This window comes from Nothoprocta perdicaria, unplaced genomic scaffold (assembly GCF_003342845.1).
Source record: "Nothoprocta perdicaria isolate Ctin4 unplaced genomic scaffold, notPer1 scaffold_135, whole genome shotgun sequence".
Taxonomy (NCBI): Eukaryota; Metazoa; Chordata; class Aves; order Tinamiformes; family Tinamidae; genus Nothoprocta; species Nothoprocta perdicaria.
In genome coordinates, this window is record NW_020454483.1 from 380,652 (window position 1) to 396,701 (window position 16,050).

At 38.6% G+C, this 16,050-nt stretch overlaps 1 protein-coding gene across 2 annotated transcripts; it reads right to left on the minus strand.

Moving 5' to 3' along the window:
• Positions 1-2,129: 2,129 nt before the first annotated feature.
• On the minus strand, positions 2,130-16,007 carry CUNH21orf91 (chromosome unknown C21orf91 homolog). Of its 2 annotated transcripts, XM_026033879.1 has the most exons (5): positions 15,985-16,007; positions 15,707-15,836; positions 5,111-5,644; positions 2,604-2,666; positions 2,130-2,323 (listed from the first exon to the last, which is right to left on the minus strand). In XM_026033879.1, the coding sequence occupies exons 2-5, from the start codon at positions 15,828-15,830 to the stop codon at positions 2,163-2,165; spliced, it is 882 nt and encodes a 293-aa protein (XP_025889664.1). In that variant the 5' UTR covers positions 15,831-15,836; positions 15,985-16,007; the 3' UTR covers positions 2,130-2,162. The 2 variants fall into 2 exon arrangements, with proteins under 2 accessions (XP_025889664.1, XP_025889663.1); XM_026033878.1 differs by lacking the exon at positions 15,985-16,007 and having other exon boundaries at positions 15,707-15,919.
• Between the last annotated feature and the right edge of the window lie 43 nt (positions 16,008-16,050).

Sequence of the window (16,050 nt, forward strand, 5' to 3'; positions counted from 1 at the left end):
AAAAGAAATGTATATGCAATGTAAGAGTATAATGAAATGTCATAGTACAAGCATCTACTGACAGCACCTTCATTTTCAATCCAAGGAGGCAGGCATATCTGTCTTGCTGAACTCCTACCTTAAAGAGTGGTGCAGCAGCAACTTCTATTAAGAGCTGCCAGGCAGCTGATCTTCCTGCATGCTGAGCATTTATTGTAGGGGAAGAGGAAGGGAAACACATAATAAATGTAACAAAAATAAAAGACTTAAAAATGTAGTAAGAAGGATTTAAAGTGTAGATACTACGCTTTTAATTCACACAAAAGCAGGAGAACAACAAAATCCACCCTTACCTCCCACTGGAAAAGCAAAAGCTGAAATAAAACTTAATTCTTTCAGAGTTCYTCACTTTCCACCTTGTGAAATTCAGATCATAATCAATCAATCAGACATCCCAGAAATGCTGGGTTGTCTGACTTTATTTTGACATTTCTGACTATATGTGAATCACTTCCCCGTACAAGGGTATTTCTCCTCACGCTTCATACTTGCAACTGTGTTAGCACTGCATTAATAAGGTTTAAAGACTTGCACACAGAATATGATCCACATTCTGACAGTCACTGTTAATCAGGAATTAGCTAATGAAATTTGTCAACCCAATTTTGTATGCATGCAAGCTGAGGCCAACATTTTCTTTTGTCCTATATAGCTCCAATAACAGTTGTCCCATAGCACTATGGGGAGGGTGAAGGTGTAGAGGGGTGTGTGGGGGGGGAAAATCCTTGCTTGAACTTTTTAATTCTCAGTTTTAAATTTAACACTTGATCTAAACTGTGACTAATGTTAACCATTCATTGAGCCCCCTGTAGGAATTTGCTCCGTATTTTCACTTAAATTATAACATCAGAAAGCACAGCATGAAGACTTAACTTTAAAGAGGAAGGAAAACCTCTTCTCTTAGTTTCTGATTTATTGATTTGTGATGCAGTGAGATACAGCACCTTTCAGTTATTCAAAGGCTACAGCCTTCAAAGACTACAAAGTCTTATCAGCTAACATTATTAAACTGAAACTTCTTGGTAGAGAAAAAAAAGCAGAAACTATTCTATTTGATAATGCATTATTGCTATTTTAACTGTACTTTAAAATGAAACCACTCTTTACCACAGCATAGTCCAACATTATGAAAAAAAACTCATAACAACATAAAGTAATGCAGCATTATAAATTTATTTAGTTTTTGAAGTAAATTTTCCAGTACTGAAAACTTTACTCCATTTTCTATGCTTTCTATTTTTTTTAAAAAAGTAGTGCTGTGCTTTTTTTTTAAACAAGATATAACYCATATCTCATGAACCAATTTCTTTAGTTAAAAAGTTGATAAAAAATAAGTGATGCACCAGCAGATTTTTTTTAAACTTGTGAAATACATCTCTTTGGGAAGCTTTTTTTTTTTTTTTTTTAAATTGTATCATGAAAGATACAGACCTGAAAAAAAGGATAAACAATCATACACAAGGCATAAACAGTACACAGAATAATTCAGACATTTTATAAAGAGATCTGGAAAAGTACCTAAAATAGTAACATTTATTTAGTATAAAATTTCAATAATAAAATATTGCTCATAATAAATAAGAAAACATGAGTTTCTTTAATACTGCTCTGCCCTTAAAGCTATTCTGGATGTAACGCGGTAAGACCAGATCAAAATGGAAATTTGTATTCCTCCTCTACATCAACTTGGCAGATAAACAGGCCTCAGGCCATTCTTTGTTAGAAGGAACTTATTATCAACAAAACACGATGTTCATTTCAAGGCTCATATGTAGTTATGGACAAAAAAGGAAAATCCACTCTGAAGAAACTTGAAATAGTAGATTTCAATACTTAATTGCCTTTTCATTAGAGCTGAAGGGCAACAGGACTTCTTATGGACTACAAAAGCAAAGAGAAAGCTCCCCCGTCTCCTCCAAAGCGTCCGAACACGGGAGAGGGCAGCCTCGGCCTCGCCACCATGGCCGGCCAGGGCCCGGGCAGCCCCGGCCACGGCCTTGCCACCGTGGCCGGCCAGGGCCCGGGCAGCCCCGGCCTCGCCACCGTGGCCGGCCTGGGCCCGGGCAGCCCCGGCCGCGGCCCCGCCACCGTGGCCAGGCAGGCGGCCGTTAGCGGCCCACCCGCTATGCGGGGGCATTTGACTTGACTCCGGCGCGCCCCACTTGGCGGCAGGGCAGCTTGGAGCAGTTCTTCAGCAGCTGCTCGATGGCGATGTGGCGGACGTTGAGCTGCGAGGCCAGGGAGTCCTTCTCCTGCACTTGCTGCGCCAGCTCCTCAAACACCTCTGCAAGGACACGGTTAGGGGCATCACTCGGCCGCCGTGCTTAGGGAATTAAGCACTGCCGACCCTCACTTGCAGAAACACCACACGTGCACTCAGGCAGGCTAACATGAACACCGGGATTTTGTTCCAGCGCTAGTTGGTAGGTGCACTCAAGTCACATTCAAAACTTCCTTGACAACCTAAGGCAGCCCAGTATTCATAAAACTGGATTTTTCTTTATTTCAAAGCAGCACAACCTCCCTCACCCTCCACCTCCCCCCAAATATCTTAAAATTCTCACCCTGAATTTGTTTGAGCAGTTTTTCATTAAGTTGTTTTAACTCTTCCGGAGTCATCATATTCACTGCAACAAGAAGATCAGTTAGCACTTTACCAAAGCAACTTAACTGTTGACAAACAGACTGCCATTATCTCTCATTTTTATTTCCATMTTAATGATGAACGGATATGTGGAAGTTATTACTGATAAACAGTATTGCCTGTAATCTGTGTGAAGTTTGAAATATATTTTATCTTAATTTTAGGTGCTCCAAAGACAACKGTCTATTCCACAAGTCCCTTTCTCAAGATATAAGAAAACAGAAGAGACCAAAATTGGAATTGCATATGTAAATAGAGGTTTCTGTATTGTAAAGTTCCGAGGAGACTGAAATTTTCCTAAGCCTTCCCTCTCAAGTCCTATCAAATCTATCAGTCAAAGAATATTAACTTTGTGCTGCCACTTACAAAAGAGGTTGGCAACAGCTGAGAAGTCCTACTTGCTCCTCAGGCCCTGAAGCCTCTTAACAGTGGCCAGATGAAGCAAGATTTCACTTAACAGGTGGAAACAGATGCAAGACTCATCTGCCCCCACCAGCAGGTAGTAGGAGCTAGTAGCTCCTACTCTGTAGCTCCTCACTCCTTCCCTTGGTTAGCGAAGGAACAGATGACTCTCAACATCATACAGGCATCCCTTAAGTTAGTACTCATACAACTCAGAAAACCCTGCTTTCACATGGCAATAAACAATTAAAAAGAAAAAAATTCAAAGAATTGTCCCCTCTTTCTGCAGCCCCATCAGGAAGCTGCTGCAGTTCTTGCACCAACAGCAGTAGGTTCACACCTTTTCTTCTCTTTATGTGTGTATTGGACCCAAAATTGTTTTGAGTAATGTGRTTCTGCTGCAGGAGAAAAATTGGGGAGGGTGAGAACACTGAACTTAAACAATACAAAGGTTATTCAGTCCATAGGTGAGGTGACTGATGAAGAAATAACTACTATAAGCAGTTTGGCCAATGTTAAGAAGTTTTTACTAGAGTACTACGTTTACAGACAGGGCAGGTACTGCAGTGAGAGAAGGTATCTAGTTTTGGCAGAAAAGTTTAACTAAACTTTTAATGTTAATATAATTTTTTTTTTTTTTGTAGAAAAAAGTCTCCAAATGGCTGCCTTCTAATCCAAAAGAGCTAAATACTACAAAGATTAGACAAATACTTATAATTCAAGGCATAAAAGGTCTTAAAAGTGCATTATGCTGTCAAAATAGCTAGGAAAATAGAAATCTCTTCATGTGCTCAAAACTGCTTTATATTTCCCTGTCCCAAATTGGAGATCAGAGAGATAAATTCCAAGTGACTAACTTCAGTTAGATAACCCCATAAACCAGGTCATGCTTTCATAATTCCTCTGTTAACTGCTGTTCTGATTTATTTAATCCCAATTTATAACTCCAGAGGACAGGTGGTCAAACTGCACCACATATCTGTTTGGATTTGGGACTTTAAGACTTTAAGATCCATTATCAACATAATGTGAAGCCTCACACAGCAGTTAACCATGAAAAAAATATACATATATGTGTGTGTGTGTGTRTATATATATATATATATATATATATATAAAATGTGTAAGAATGAAAAACTGGCCAAGCAGTAAAAGGTTTTGTTAGTTCAAAAAAAGTCTAAGGAAACTGATTTTTTAAAATTTTTTTTATTTTATTTTTTTTTATTTAAAGAGTATCTCTAATGTCTCTATTCTGAATTATATTACCACCTTCTTTTTCATTACTCAGTTTTCCACCACATATTTTGCTAAGCTGTTTTTCTTTACTTTCTTTCTTGGGTTTCTTGAAATACAAAGGGCCTCCCCAGTTACCTCAATCCTCAACAACAGCAAGAGTGAAGGAATCTGATTTTAGAACTGAGAGCTGTTCCAAAAGCAGCACTGGAAGTACCTAGACGTCTAAGAATTTAGCCTAAATAAAATGTGCTGCTTCCAAAGTTACTATAACATTTCAGAACTMTTTTTCTAGTGACCTTTTTCTGATATAATGGGAAGCAATTTTTCCCCTGCTTTCGGTATCACTGTAGGTATCAAAAGAATTTCCTATAYAACAGCACTACAGATGAGCTGGTGGCACAAGGGCCTTCGTATTTTCTCAAGCTCAAGCAGAAGAAAACATGAAATACACAAGAACGGCCTACTGCTACTAYAGATGCTTTAATTCTGCATTTTGATTTCCAAGTTTTTGCTTTGCTACCTTACTTCTCATTCCTTCTGTTTACTGGAGGCAGCTCTTTTCCCAAGGTGCAGTTCAAGAGATACTAAAAGCTCACTGCAGTCAAAAAAATACATTTCCAGCTAAGAAAATAATGTAAGACCTTTTCCTTGTAGGTCTTGCTGCAATTTTGAACAGCTAATAACTATTTCAAATTGAATTAATTTATTCAGGGACATAAACATAAATGTCAAGAGACATTTCAGCAGATGCCTATTACTCTGGACTGATGCATGCATACACATACTTACATTCTTCCCTGCTGTAATGTGGATGTCTTCTGTGAACACTGGTATGCGAATCACTTTCGGCTTTTTCAGTTTTCTGGGGCTGGTTGTGTTCAGACCACAAAACACCATTGTGACAGAAGGCAGCACCTGCTTCTTGTAACACATCAAGGCTGAAATCAGGGGATTCTCTTTGCTCCAAAAGGCTTTGAGAACAGTTTGAGATGCTTCCCGAATTCCCATCTATCCATTTCGCGGAGTATCTGGGTACTGGGGAGTCAAACTGTGGTAGCAGTTTTCTATCCGTCTGATGTCCAAAGCTAAAAAAATGAGTTTGGGATGTTTTTGAGCTTTCAGGATCAGAGTCTAAATCCTTATTTTGTGCATACTGTATGATCCAGTTAATTTTTTTGCTCAAGATGTTTTTTACTTCTGCATATGTACTTTTAGATAGTTTTGACCGTGGACAATCCTGATTTGCTATTAAATGGAATTTTTCAAAGCAGTCTCTGTGCCCCCTTAATGATCTTGTATGTAGAAGATCTGACTTTGGTACTCCTATAGAGACACAATTAAAAAAAAATAAAAATCACTTCAATCAATATTTCAAAACAAAAGACTCTGCTCACAATTGAAAGAGACAATGAATACTTAATAGGCACGTAACTTCACAATTAACAGTTTAATCAGCAAAATAAACAAGGAAACATGAGTCTAACATTTCTTGAAATTCCATTCAGAGTTTTGAGCCTCTGGCATACAAAGTATTTTGCACACGGTATCCCCTAATGCAGGACAAGAGTTACCTGCAAGTATTTCTTGGACAATAATAAAAATCAAGTTGTCAACTGTGTGCACAATACACCAAACTCATGCCTTAGCACATGGTCTGCAAGTGAATAATCCCAACTACATGCCAATATGCTAAAGCTGATCCATTTTGAAGAGCCTCTGACACCAGTCATTCCTGTTCCCGTCTTCTATGGATAATGTCATATGCCATCTGCTCAAATACTGCAGCGYGCACGTTTATGTCATCCACCCAACTGGTCAAAACAATAGACCATGACTCAAATCAAAACTGCGCTATATTAGTACAAGCCTGCTGCTTCGTTTAGGAACCGAACTCTATTAACATGTGCCAACATTAAACTGTCCTGAAATTAATTTAATGCAAGACAGATTCTTCTGCTCCTCTTTGCTGCTCTCCTTCAAAGACTGCCCATATAAATACAGCAGGTAACTTACTCAGAAATCAAAGAAATTGGTACTGATTGACATGTTAAAAAGGAACACAATCTGTGGAGTCCACAGTTGGTAAGTTAACACAGATGGTATGAAAAAAAAATTATTATTTCTGCAAGCTAACAGAATCTCAGTACAAAACTACTTTCTGCAGCCTCAGTGGGTATTTTTCCTCAAATTTACCTACATACCGGATTCAATATTCAGGTTCAAAATACGGAACAGCTCAACATCTGCCTTGCTACCATTCCCCTTTTGGGYTATCCTATTTGGATATTCCCAATATTAATGCAAAATGATTCTGCCAAGAAAGTCCCTGACTGCCAACAATGACATAAGGCTCATCTGCAAGTCCCTGGAAGAAASTATTGTTTCTGAAGTCAGAATGCTCCAATCAACATGTGATGGAGTAATTTAATCTCTTAAAAGACGGCAGCATAAACTCAGCTGCAATCATTTTATCTTTGAGCACATCAAAAAGCATATATGATTGATTCAGATAAAAAACACAAAATRCAACTGGAAATTGATGACTGAGACTTCAAAAAGCAATTAGTAAAAAGGGAACACACTACAACTACACACCTCAGAAGACAAAAAAAAGTCACAGACGTGAAGGTATCTTAAATACTTTCACATTTATTACTGGTTATGAAGATSTAAGCGGATTAAATGGTGAATCTAYGGAAAGAAGAAATACTCATGAGTCAGACAAGTAAACACTACAGTATCTTTTACTAAGTAGCAAAAAGGCAAAAAAAAAGTAAAAAGTGAGAAAGAATATGGTAAAGTATTTTTAAATAAAATATTATGTTTTTTAAAATGTAGACTGTATACCTGCATTTATGTATATGTATTTACAGTCAAACACAGCTAACAGTAACTGTGCTGGTCTCACCTTAATTCAACTGTGAAAAAGGCTTGAACACGTACCATACAGATGTTTCTAGTATTTGCCTAAACTCTCCCCTACAGATTTTATAATAGGCCACTGTGCATACTTATGCAGAAGCTGGCTCTTCGGAAGACAGTAGCAGAGAATCCCAATTTGTCAGCTTCAGTGCTGCCAAACCCAAAGGAAATCTGGGTGAAGGAAGTTCTACAGTAAGTATGCAGCAGGCAGTAAACAGACACAGACCAGGCTTCATACTCGTCATACTGACCTTTTAGCAGACAGAGAAGAGAGGGAGAAATGAATGAGGGTTGTGGGGAGGGATGGGAGACCAGAAAGGGAATAAAAGCTCAAAACCCAGAGCAGGGAAACCCTCACTCAGGTGGGTGAGGGAGTGTGAATCAGACTTGACACCATCTAGAGGAAAGGCTGTATTTTAAGCTAAATTAAGCCAAGGGCTGTCCTATTAGCCCACAAACCCATGCACCAGATGCTTGTGCAGGCAAGCAAGCTTCGCACAACCACGCCAAACCTCAGGGCAAGGCATAAGACACATTCACCATCCATTCTCTGCTTCTGGCCCTGGCAGCCCCCACATCCCAAGTGGAATAAGGATGGCACCACCTTACCCAGCAGCACTTACGTGGTACTAAACATTTAAACAAAACAAACAGGGCTGCTTAAGAGACTAGCATTTAGGGGGAAAAAGCAAACAACAAAAGTACACCAACCAAGCAACCCCACCACCACTTCGGAGTATTTCAATTTATAACCTATGCCAGGCAGAAACACTTCTTCTATGTTAGTGCAGTTTTCAAGAGTCCAAATTCATTCCTGCAACATGATTTTCTGATGGATTCTACTGAGAATAGAGTAGGAAAAAAAACAGATGTGTAGCTGAATTTTGAGCCCAATCTCTTGGGGTTAACAGGAACATATAGTACAGCTACATATCTAATACTCGGAATATATAYAYACACACAYAYACATAYATATAACTGCATTAGGATTAGTTTCTTATAGTGCTAATCCTTAGAGTGCCCATCCAAGAAACAAGTCACATTTAAATGTAATTCCCAAAATAAAAAAATACTTTTGCACAGCAGGTATAGGTCAAAAACTGAAACAGCTGATAATACCAAGATATCGTTAAAGAACACACACCACGTAGTTGAGCTATCCTGTGCTATTTGAAGCTATACATATTCGAAACTTTTTTTGTTTAGTGACTGCCAAAAGGTTTCAGAAACCTATCTGGCTAATAATCATGTAGTTTCTAAAGCCACACACACTTCTATAACTTTCAGTTATTCACCAGTAGAAAGGAATAGGGAGAATCTTTATATCCAGGTGTGTAATCACACTTCAGCAAACTCTACTCCATTTTCAAGTATTGGTGCTTGAAAACCACAGTTTTCATCAAATTATAATTTATTGAGTCTCTTTTTGGGGCTAAGAAGTTTACAAAGACTTCAGTTCTGTCCTTGCAACTGACATAGATATGCACATAGATACATATGCACGCACACACATGCACATATATATACACACACACACACACACACACACTCTATATAGAAAGAGCGCTTCCATAAGTGTATGGAGCACATCATGAAAAATGAAAACGTTTTACAATAGTCTGTGTAGTGTCACCACCACAGGCGAAATGTTTCTGTTTAAATTTCAACACTATCTTTCTAGTTATAAAGATGCCTTCATGACTAGTGAAGGAATGCTTCTCAGGTACAGCTTGTTTCATCCTAAATAGTTATCCCTAAAAGCACTTATGATGAGCACCTCTGCTTTTTCCTTCAATCCTGTGAGCCAGGAACTCAGTCTGCTGCAGCCTGTCTTCTTTAGGAGCTCTGGCTTCAGCTGTAGTTCTAGAAGAGGCTTTCTGAACCACACTATGAAACAGCTCCTGAGCAACTGCCCCTTTCCACTCAAAACACTTAAGAGCAGCCAAATCAAACCCACTTTGGTTTTAATGAGGGCTTAAAACTGCAGCAGATTGGAAAAAGCTTAAAGACAATGCAGTATCTCTGGCAGCTTTATCTATTTTAGACTACAACTGCATGTTATCAGACCATTCAGACTGTTGAAAAAGATGGTTTCGGATAACAGAATAGCAGAGACCAAGACYCCTCTGGAATCCATGCAACAAAACAAGCCCGTGACAACCATGTGGCTGCAAGTCACATACACGCTGAAAAGGAAAGGGGTGCCCAGAACTTCAGCTCTTCAGTTTTGCAATTCTGCCAACTGTGAAACACAGAAAAGGAGCCTTACAAAAGCACATCTCCAATACCTCTGCCTGGCAACATTTATAGCCAAGTGTTACTTCTAACTACATATATGCAATTTTATTAGAGAGCTAAATCATATGATTTAATAGAGTACCTGGAAGGAAAAGGCTAGTATCATWTTAGCKSCCCTCAAAAGACAGATGAAGACCAGATATTGCCTTGTTCATAAATTCAAGTTCTCTCCTCACCTTCATTTGAAAAATCCAATGCATTCCATACATCGGGTAAACATGTCACTTCCACTGTCCATTGTTATTATCTCATTTATATTTTATTACACTGCAAAAACATCCCGCAGAAGGCATAATAAATATCCAACTGAATAATTTTAAATGTGTTTTCAGAACATGTTCCCTGCAAACTACTAAAAGAGTTTACTATAATATTAAACAAGCCAATACAATGCATGCTGATTTGGCATTACTACAGGAAAAGCTTTGAAAAAGTGAATAATCTTTTAAGGGAAAAGTACATTAAGATGAATTAATAAAGGTTGGGAGCCATGAGATAGTATTTTTTCTTAGTTTGGATGATGCCAAGCAATGAAAAACTGCTCAAATTACATGTTTGTACATTAAAATACCCCCGATTTCTCTAAAGGTTCAAAAATGTGCTTTTAGAATCAACCACAGAGCTTCRACACTTACTGAGCAGTCCTTAACGTGCCCCTTGAAAGTTCAGCTTAACAAGAGCACCTCCAAGTAAGGTCAGAATTGAACTCCTAATTAGGAGGTTTACTGGAAAGTTTACTGGAAGCTGCAGCTAGTTCCACAAGTCTGTTCAAGTCTCCAGAAATGAGTCACAGCCTGAATTGTAACCACACGTTCCTCAGAGAGCTCCCCGGCCGCACGAGCCTCCTGTGATTCCAGGCCAGCCTAGGAACAAGTCCTCATCTCTCCGCCCCGAAAAAGACTATGAAAAGTCTTTAAAGTTCTGTGGCTAAAATATTTTATTTGCTATTATTTCACTAACATGGGGAAGGGAACAAAATAAAACAAAAAAAAACCACCCATACAACAAAAGTACTAAGAAGGTGTATTATTTTGGAGCAGAACAAAATTAAAACTGTACTTTTCATTCTTTTCAGCTACATCTTACAAACTGTTTTATTTCAGTGAAGTATGCTGATACTTCAGCATACTTCAAAATATGAGCAAATATGAGCAAAAAAAGTTTTGAAATTGAAGCAAAATTGAGTACTTAGAAAAATGCAATTTTTTCCTTTTAAAAACTCCAACAGGAACACAAAGTACATAAAATGAGTCTGAACAAAATCAATCTGGACAACAACAAAAAAATTAACAAATCAACACAGCTTCCGGAGCATCTAGTCTTCTCTCCTCGCTATTATATGTAGGTATTTTTTTTCCTTCTTCTTCCTCCCCCTGGAAGAACCTGCTCCATCTAATTTTTAAATAGTTTAATTCTTATTTACTATCTTGCTTATCTGCCGTTGGTAACTATGATGACAGACCTTAGGAATGTTAGCCGACAAGTAAACTGTCTTGCTTGTGTTTAGASTTGAGCAACTACTGAATAAGAAATGCCTTGAAGTGATACCTAAAATTACTGTTTCTCTGTCCTAGGTTATGTTATAAACAGAGATTTGTTGTTAGCATTATGCATTTGATAGCAGAGCTTGGTTAACTCTTCTCCCCCACCTTAAATGATTTTAAGAAGTTCTTGACAAGAAACTAGTCTCCAACACAGAGCACATGATTTCCTGTCTCATGTAATGAGTATAAAATGTTTCCTGTTCCAATCCACAAGTTAGCATCATACATACGCAGAAAAGCAAAACAGCACACAAGGTCTGAGGTTCACTTTGCCTATACAAAACATACAAAAGCTGGTATCAGTTTTCAGTAGTTCCACACCAACAGAATATTCTAAAACCTACCTAAATCTTGATAAACAGCTGTGTGCAAAAACCAGTTTAGAAAGAGTTTAAGAATTGTTAGCATGCTGATGTGCTAAACCACCTGATAACAACCTTTCAGATACAAATTAGTTTTGTGATAAACAACAAATTATTTATGTGTAGTTTAGTTCACTTGGTCTCTCTGGACATGAATTAATAAGAAAAAAAATCTACTTAACTGAATAATTACATGAACTGAAACAGCACCGGTAACAGATGAAAAAAAAAAAAAAATCTTCCAAACCCGCCTGGATGCCGCCCTGTGCCCCGTGCTCTGGGTGTCCCTGCTGGAGCAGGGGGCTGGACTAGATGGTCTCCAGAGGTCCCTTCCAACCTCAACCATCCTGTGATTCTTTCTGTGAAAGACACGTTCTTTTTGTATTTCTTCCTCTCACAGCATTCAGAGGGAATATTATCAGAAGCATTACTAACCGGTCCTCTAACAGAAGAGAGACTTCTCTGGGCCTCAGAAAAGTTGAAACCACCGAATAAGAGAAATTTAATCTGCATCTTGGCTTTCTGTAAATTCTGCATATCTGTTTTCCCCTTTTCTCCTTATTTTGCTACCAAATCTTGAGTGAAAATTAACCAGCCCTATAATCCTTAGTTCTGTGACAGATACCACAGCTGAACGCCCAGCTCCACTCAAACCAATTATTTCTGTGCATTAGCTAAACATATTACTAACTACAATTCTAATTTTAGATGAAAATGTCTTTCATCAGAAAGAAAAAAAAATCTGCTATTCAAAAAGATATAGGCAACAGTTTTTGATTAAAAAAACATGATTTTGCAACAGCATAACTTATTTTCCTTGTTAGATAACTACTGAGTTTCTAACCAATGCAGACTGTAGAAGACTCCCAAACAAAAAGCTTAGTCTACATAGAAGGAATCAAAGAACAACTTGTCTATGTAGCAGTATCAGCTACTGCTAGAACATGATAAAGTTTAAAAACCAACCACGCACACACACACTTCTACTTGTAGAAGGTGAAAGGCATCACAACACTAACCCACAAAAAAAGTCTGTTGAGTCATGCCAGATTCAAGTTTCCTCAGATTTAAGTTCTGCTTGTTTCTAATTAGTCACCTTACTCAACCAAGACCATCAAGAGTATTAATATATATATACACACACACACACACACACACAGAGCAAACTTTATAGCTGCTGAACTCTCACAGATGTAGGAAGGCATCTGTGAGATGGCAACATTAAACTAACTAAACATGAGGTTTATAAAGCAGCCAAGTGCACTCAACATCCATAATATTTTATTTATATACTTTTGAGACAGAGTTTTACATGGGATTAAGGTGGTTAGGTCATGGGCCAGATCAGTTTTGTACGTCTGGATTTATCATAGGCAGCTTTAAGCAGTAAGATGCTGGAGAGAACAGAAACAAAACCATTCAGGGGAATTCTGTTAAAACTGGTTAGTTAATTTAGAATACACCTTTTATACAAAGAAAGATACAAAGAAAGTGAGAAATCGACTTCTGGAATTTCATATGTAGAAAATAACATGGGCTATTACAAATATTGGGAATAGTTATGCATCCTACAAGATGCTCAGCTATGATAACTAGTCTTTTAAGYGAGTTCTTAGTCAAACAGGAAGATGTTGCTAATATTTAAGAAGATATGCGTATGCCTCAATACTAAAACTTAATGAGTCTTAAGCATTGTCCTAATTATTGCATGGTATTTTTCTAGTTTATCAATCTGAAAAACAAGGGCTACTTTACTTCCTGAATTATTTACAAATTCACCAATGAATAAAATTAAACTTAGGCATGTGCTTAATTGCTTGGATTTAAAAAAAAAAAAATCAACTTTAAATAAAGGCAAGCTATTACAAACAGTAAAACCAATACGGAGTTACTTTTAAGTGYGAGACAGCAATACTCAGTCCTTACAGTTCATTCAGTGAAAGCAGGAACTAATGTTACAGTGTTCAATATGCAGTAAAATACAAGCAGAAAGTTAACATGAAAAATCCAGCATATCTGGAATTCATGAATATCTGAATATCTGTTGGTTGATTTTCAATTTCATCCCTTAACTAGGGCTACTGGAGACCACAATTTACTAGCATGTTAAAGAGCAGTCTTTTCTCACAGGAAAAGAAAGGAGATGAATGCAATGGATACACCAAGAATAGAAAGGATAGAAAGAATGTGGTTGCAACTACGGTTTGGCTCACAGCTTAGCTCAGCTAGAAATCCTTACAAAGTTTCTTCCCAGGTCACGTGCACAATCTGCGTGTCACACTTCAGCCTCCTCTCCATATAAGAGTAATAACAGCTCATCTTCAAAGCGATGCACAGAGGACAGATCTTCTGAAACTGATATATTTATTACACTATAATTATTAAAATATCAGTACTTTTACATTACTATGCACAAACAATAAATGAAAACTTTGGTTGTCTCGTGAAGCTTCACATACAGAGTATCTGAATACTAACAAAAGTATATACACTTATGGAAAATTCAGGAGATGGTGTAGCAGACTGTTGCCTTAGATTTGCCACTTGCTACTGTCGTATCTATCTAAAGCTCCTAAAATATATGCTGTTCCACCTAAAATATGTGATCACTTCACGGAGTAATATCCACAGCAGATAACTTGGACAGCACGTCAATTAACAGAGCACAAAAACCAGCCGGGCAACTTTTGAATGCATCCCCTTTCATCTGTATCAACACTTCCACACATAATAGTTTCTGATTATATCTGGAGTACATAATTCCATTTTTGTTTCCAATCTGAAAGCCCATAAAAAAGTTACGATTCCATGCAGCACTGACAATTGCAAACGTGTCTTTTTAAAACAAAAGAATTCCAAGTAGCTGCCAGTTTATTTCATGTCAGACACCTAATATAAAACAATGCAAACACACAACTAGGCCTACTCATAACAAAAGCAAAGCATTTGAGTTACTACTGTATTATAAGAGTACTATTTTGGATGGATTAAAAAGTATATTGCCTCCTTATWAGCAAGGAATCTCAAAGAGGTGCCATTAAACTCCAATCAAAACAATACTTAGCAAGTATTTGAAAATGATTCTGATTTGACAATACAGTTTTCAGGTTTCTGGAGGATGACAACAAAATTGTTCTTCTTGTACATGCATARAAGCGTGATGCACGATAGGAACAGTATACTGAACTACTGAATACTCAGCCTTACAGCTCTCTCCCTTCTAACCAGTTCAATACTTTTAGGATTCACGATAAGCAACTAGAGCACCAGGGGCTCGTTATATCTCAAAATAAACTAACGCCTTTCTGAAAGGGTGTAAGACCTTCAACTTACTCTCATACGCACCACAGACAAAGCGAACACCTACCATCAGGAAATGCGGCYATTCAGACAGCTGCATGATTTTAGAGCCTTCCATACAATTGTCCAGTACYAGTTTGGATTGTTCCAGTTTGGATTGTTCTACGTAGTCACATGCGCATTGAATTGGCAAATACTGCTTTATATAACTGGAACAAGTTACACAGCTGTCCAACCAACAATTTAAAAAAAAAGTCTTAATCGACTTTTAAAAAAGCAACACCCCTAATTAACKAATCATTCATGTCCCTCATTTAACTTATTATAAAAAAAGCAACAAGATGGACAAATTCTAAAACAAAAGAGGGTTGKAACTGTAGACTGTAGTGAATGCACATTATTTTGAAGCCCGGAGTTTACACTTCCTAGAATCACCTATCAAAAGGTGGCCAAAATTTCTATTTTGTGAYTTGCATTGCTTAGCACGTTCATATGCCAAAAATCTTTAAAGAGCTTTGAAACTGAATACAGTTTTATGGCATACAGGTCACCATCCTATGAAAACACAAAACAAACAAAAATAACTGCCTAGTTATTTTCAGCAAAGGTGGAGCGCTAATAAAAATATTTTAATAAAAAAACAAAAACCTGTTACACTTGAGGTTTTACAATTATAATACACAGACCTCTGAAAACCTTGCGTAAGGAGAAAAACATTTATTTTTCAGGATCTGAATGAACGGCAGGGAATTCCAGCAGCTCCCCAAAAGTCAGCGTATCTTTGTAAATCGGTACCTTCCCAATTAGATGAAAGCAAGTTTGGCGGCAAGGGCATCAGGAGAGGTGTTTAATGGGCAGGGGCTCCTCGGGAAGTTCTCAAAGGGGCCAGCAGAGCCGAGGGGCACGCAGGCGAGTTTCCAAGCCCGAGCCCGGGGAGGACTGACCGGCGCCCGCCCTACCTTCGATGTGCAGCTCGAAGCACACGTGGCAGAAGGAGAGCGTTTCCCTCTCCGTGCCCAGCTTGCAGACGCTGCAGACGTTGTCATCGTTCAGGTCGATGCTCACGAACTGCTCCTCGTTCATAGTGCCCTGCGGACGGGCGGCAAAGCAAACAAGCAACAACCACCGTTATTTCGAACGCCCTATCTCCAGCGCGAGCACGGGGTCGCCCGTGGGCGCCCCTCCGTGCCCGTGGGCGCCTCTCGGTGCCTCCCCGCACCCCCCGGGCGCCCCTCACCGCCGCTCCCGCCGCCGCGCCGCGCTCCGCTATTGTTCGGCCTCGGCGCCCGGCGCCGCCCGCCGC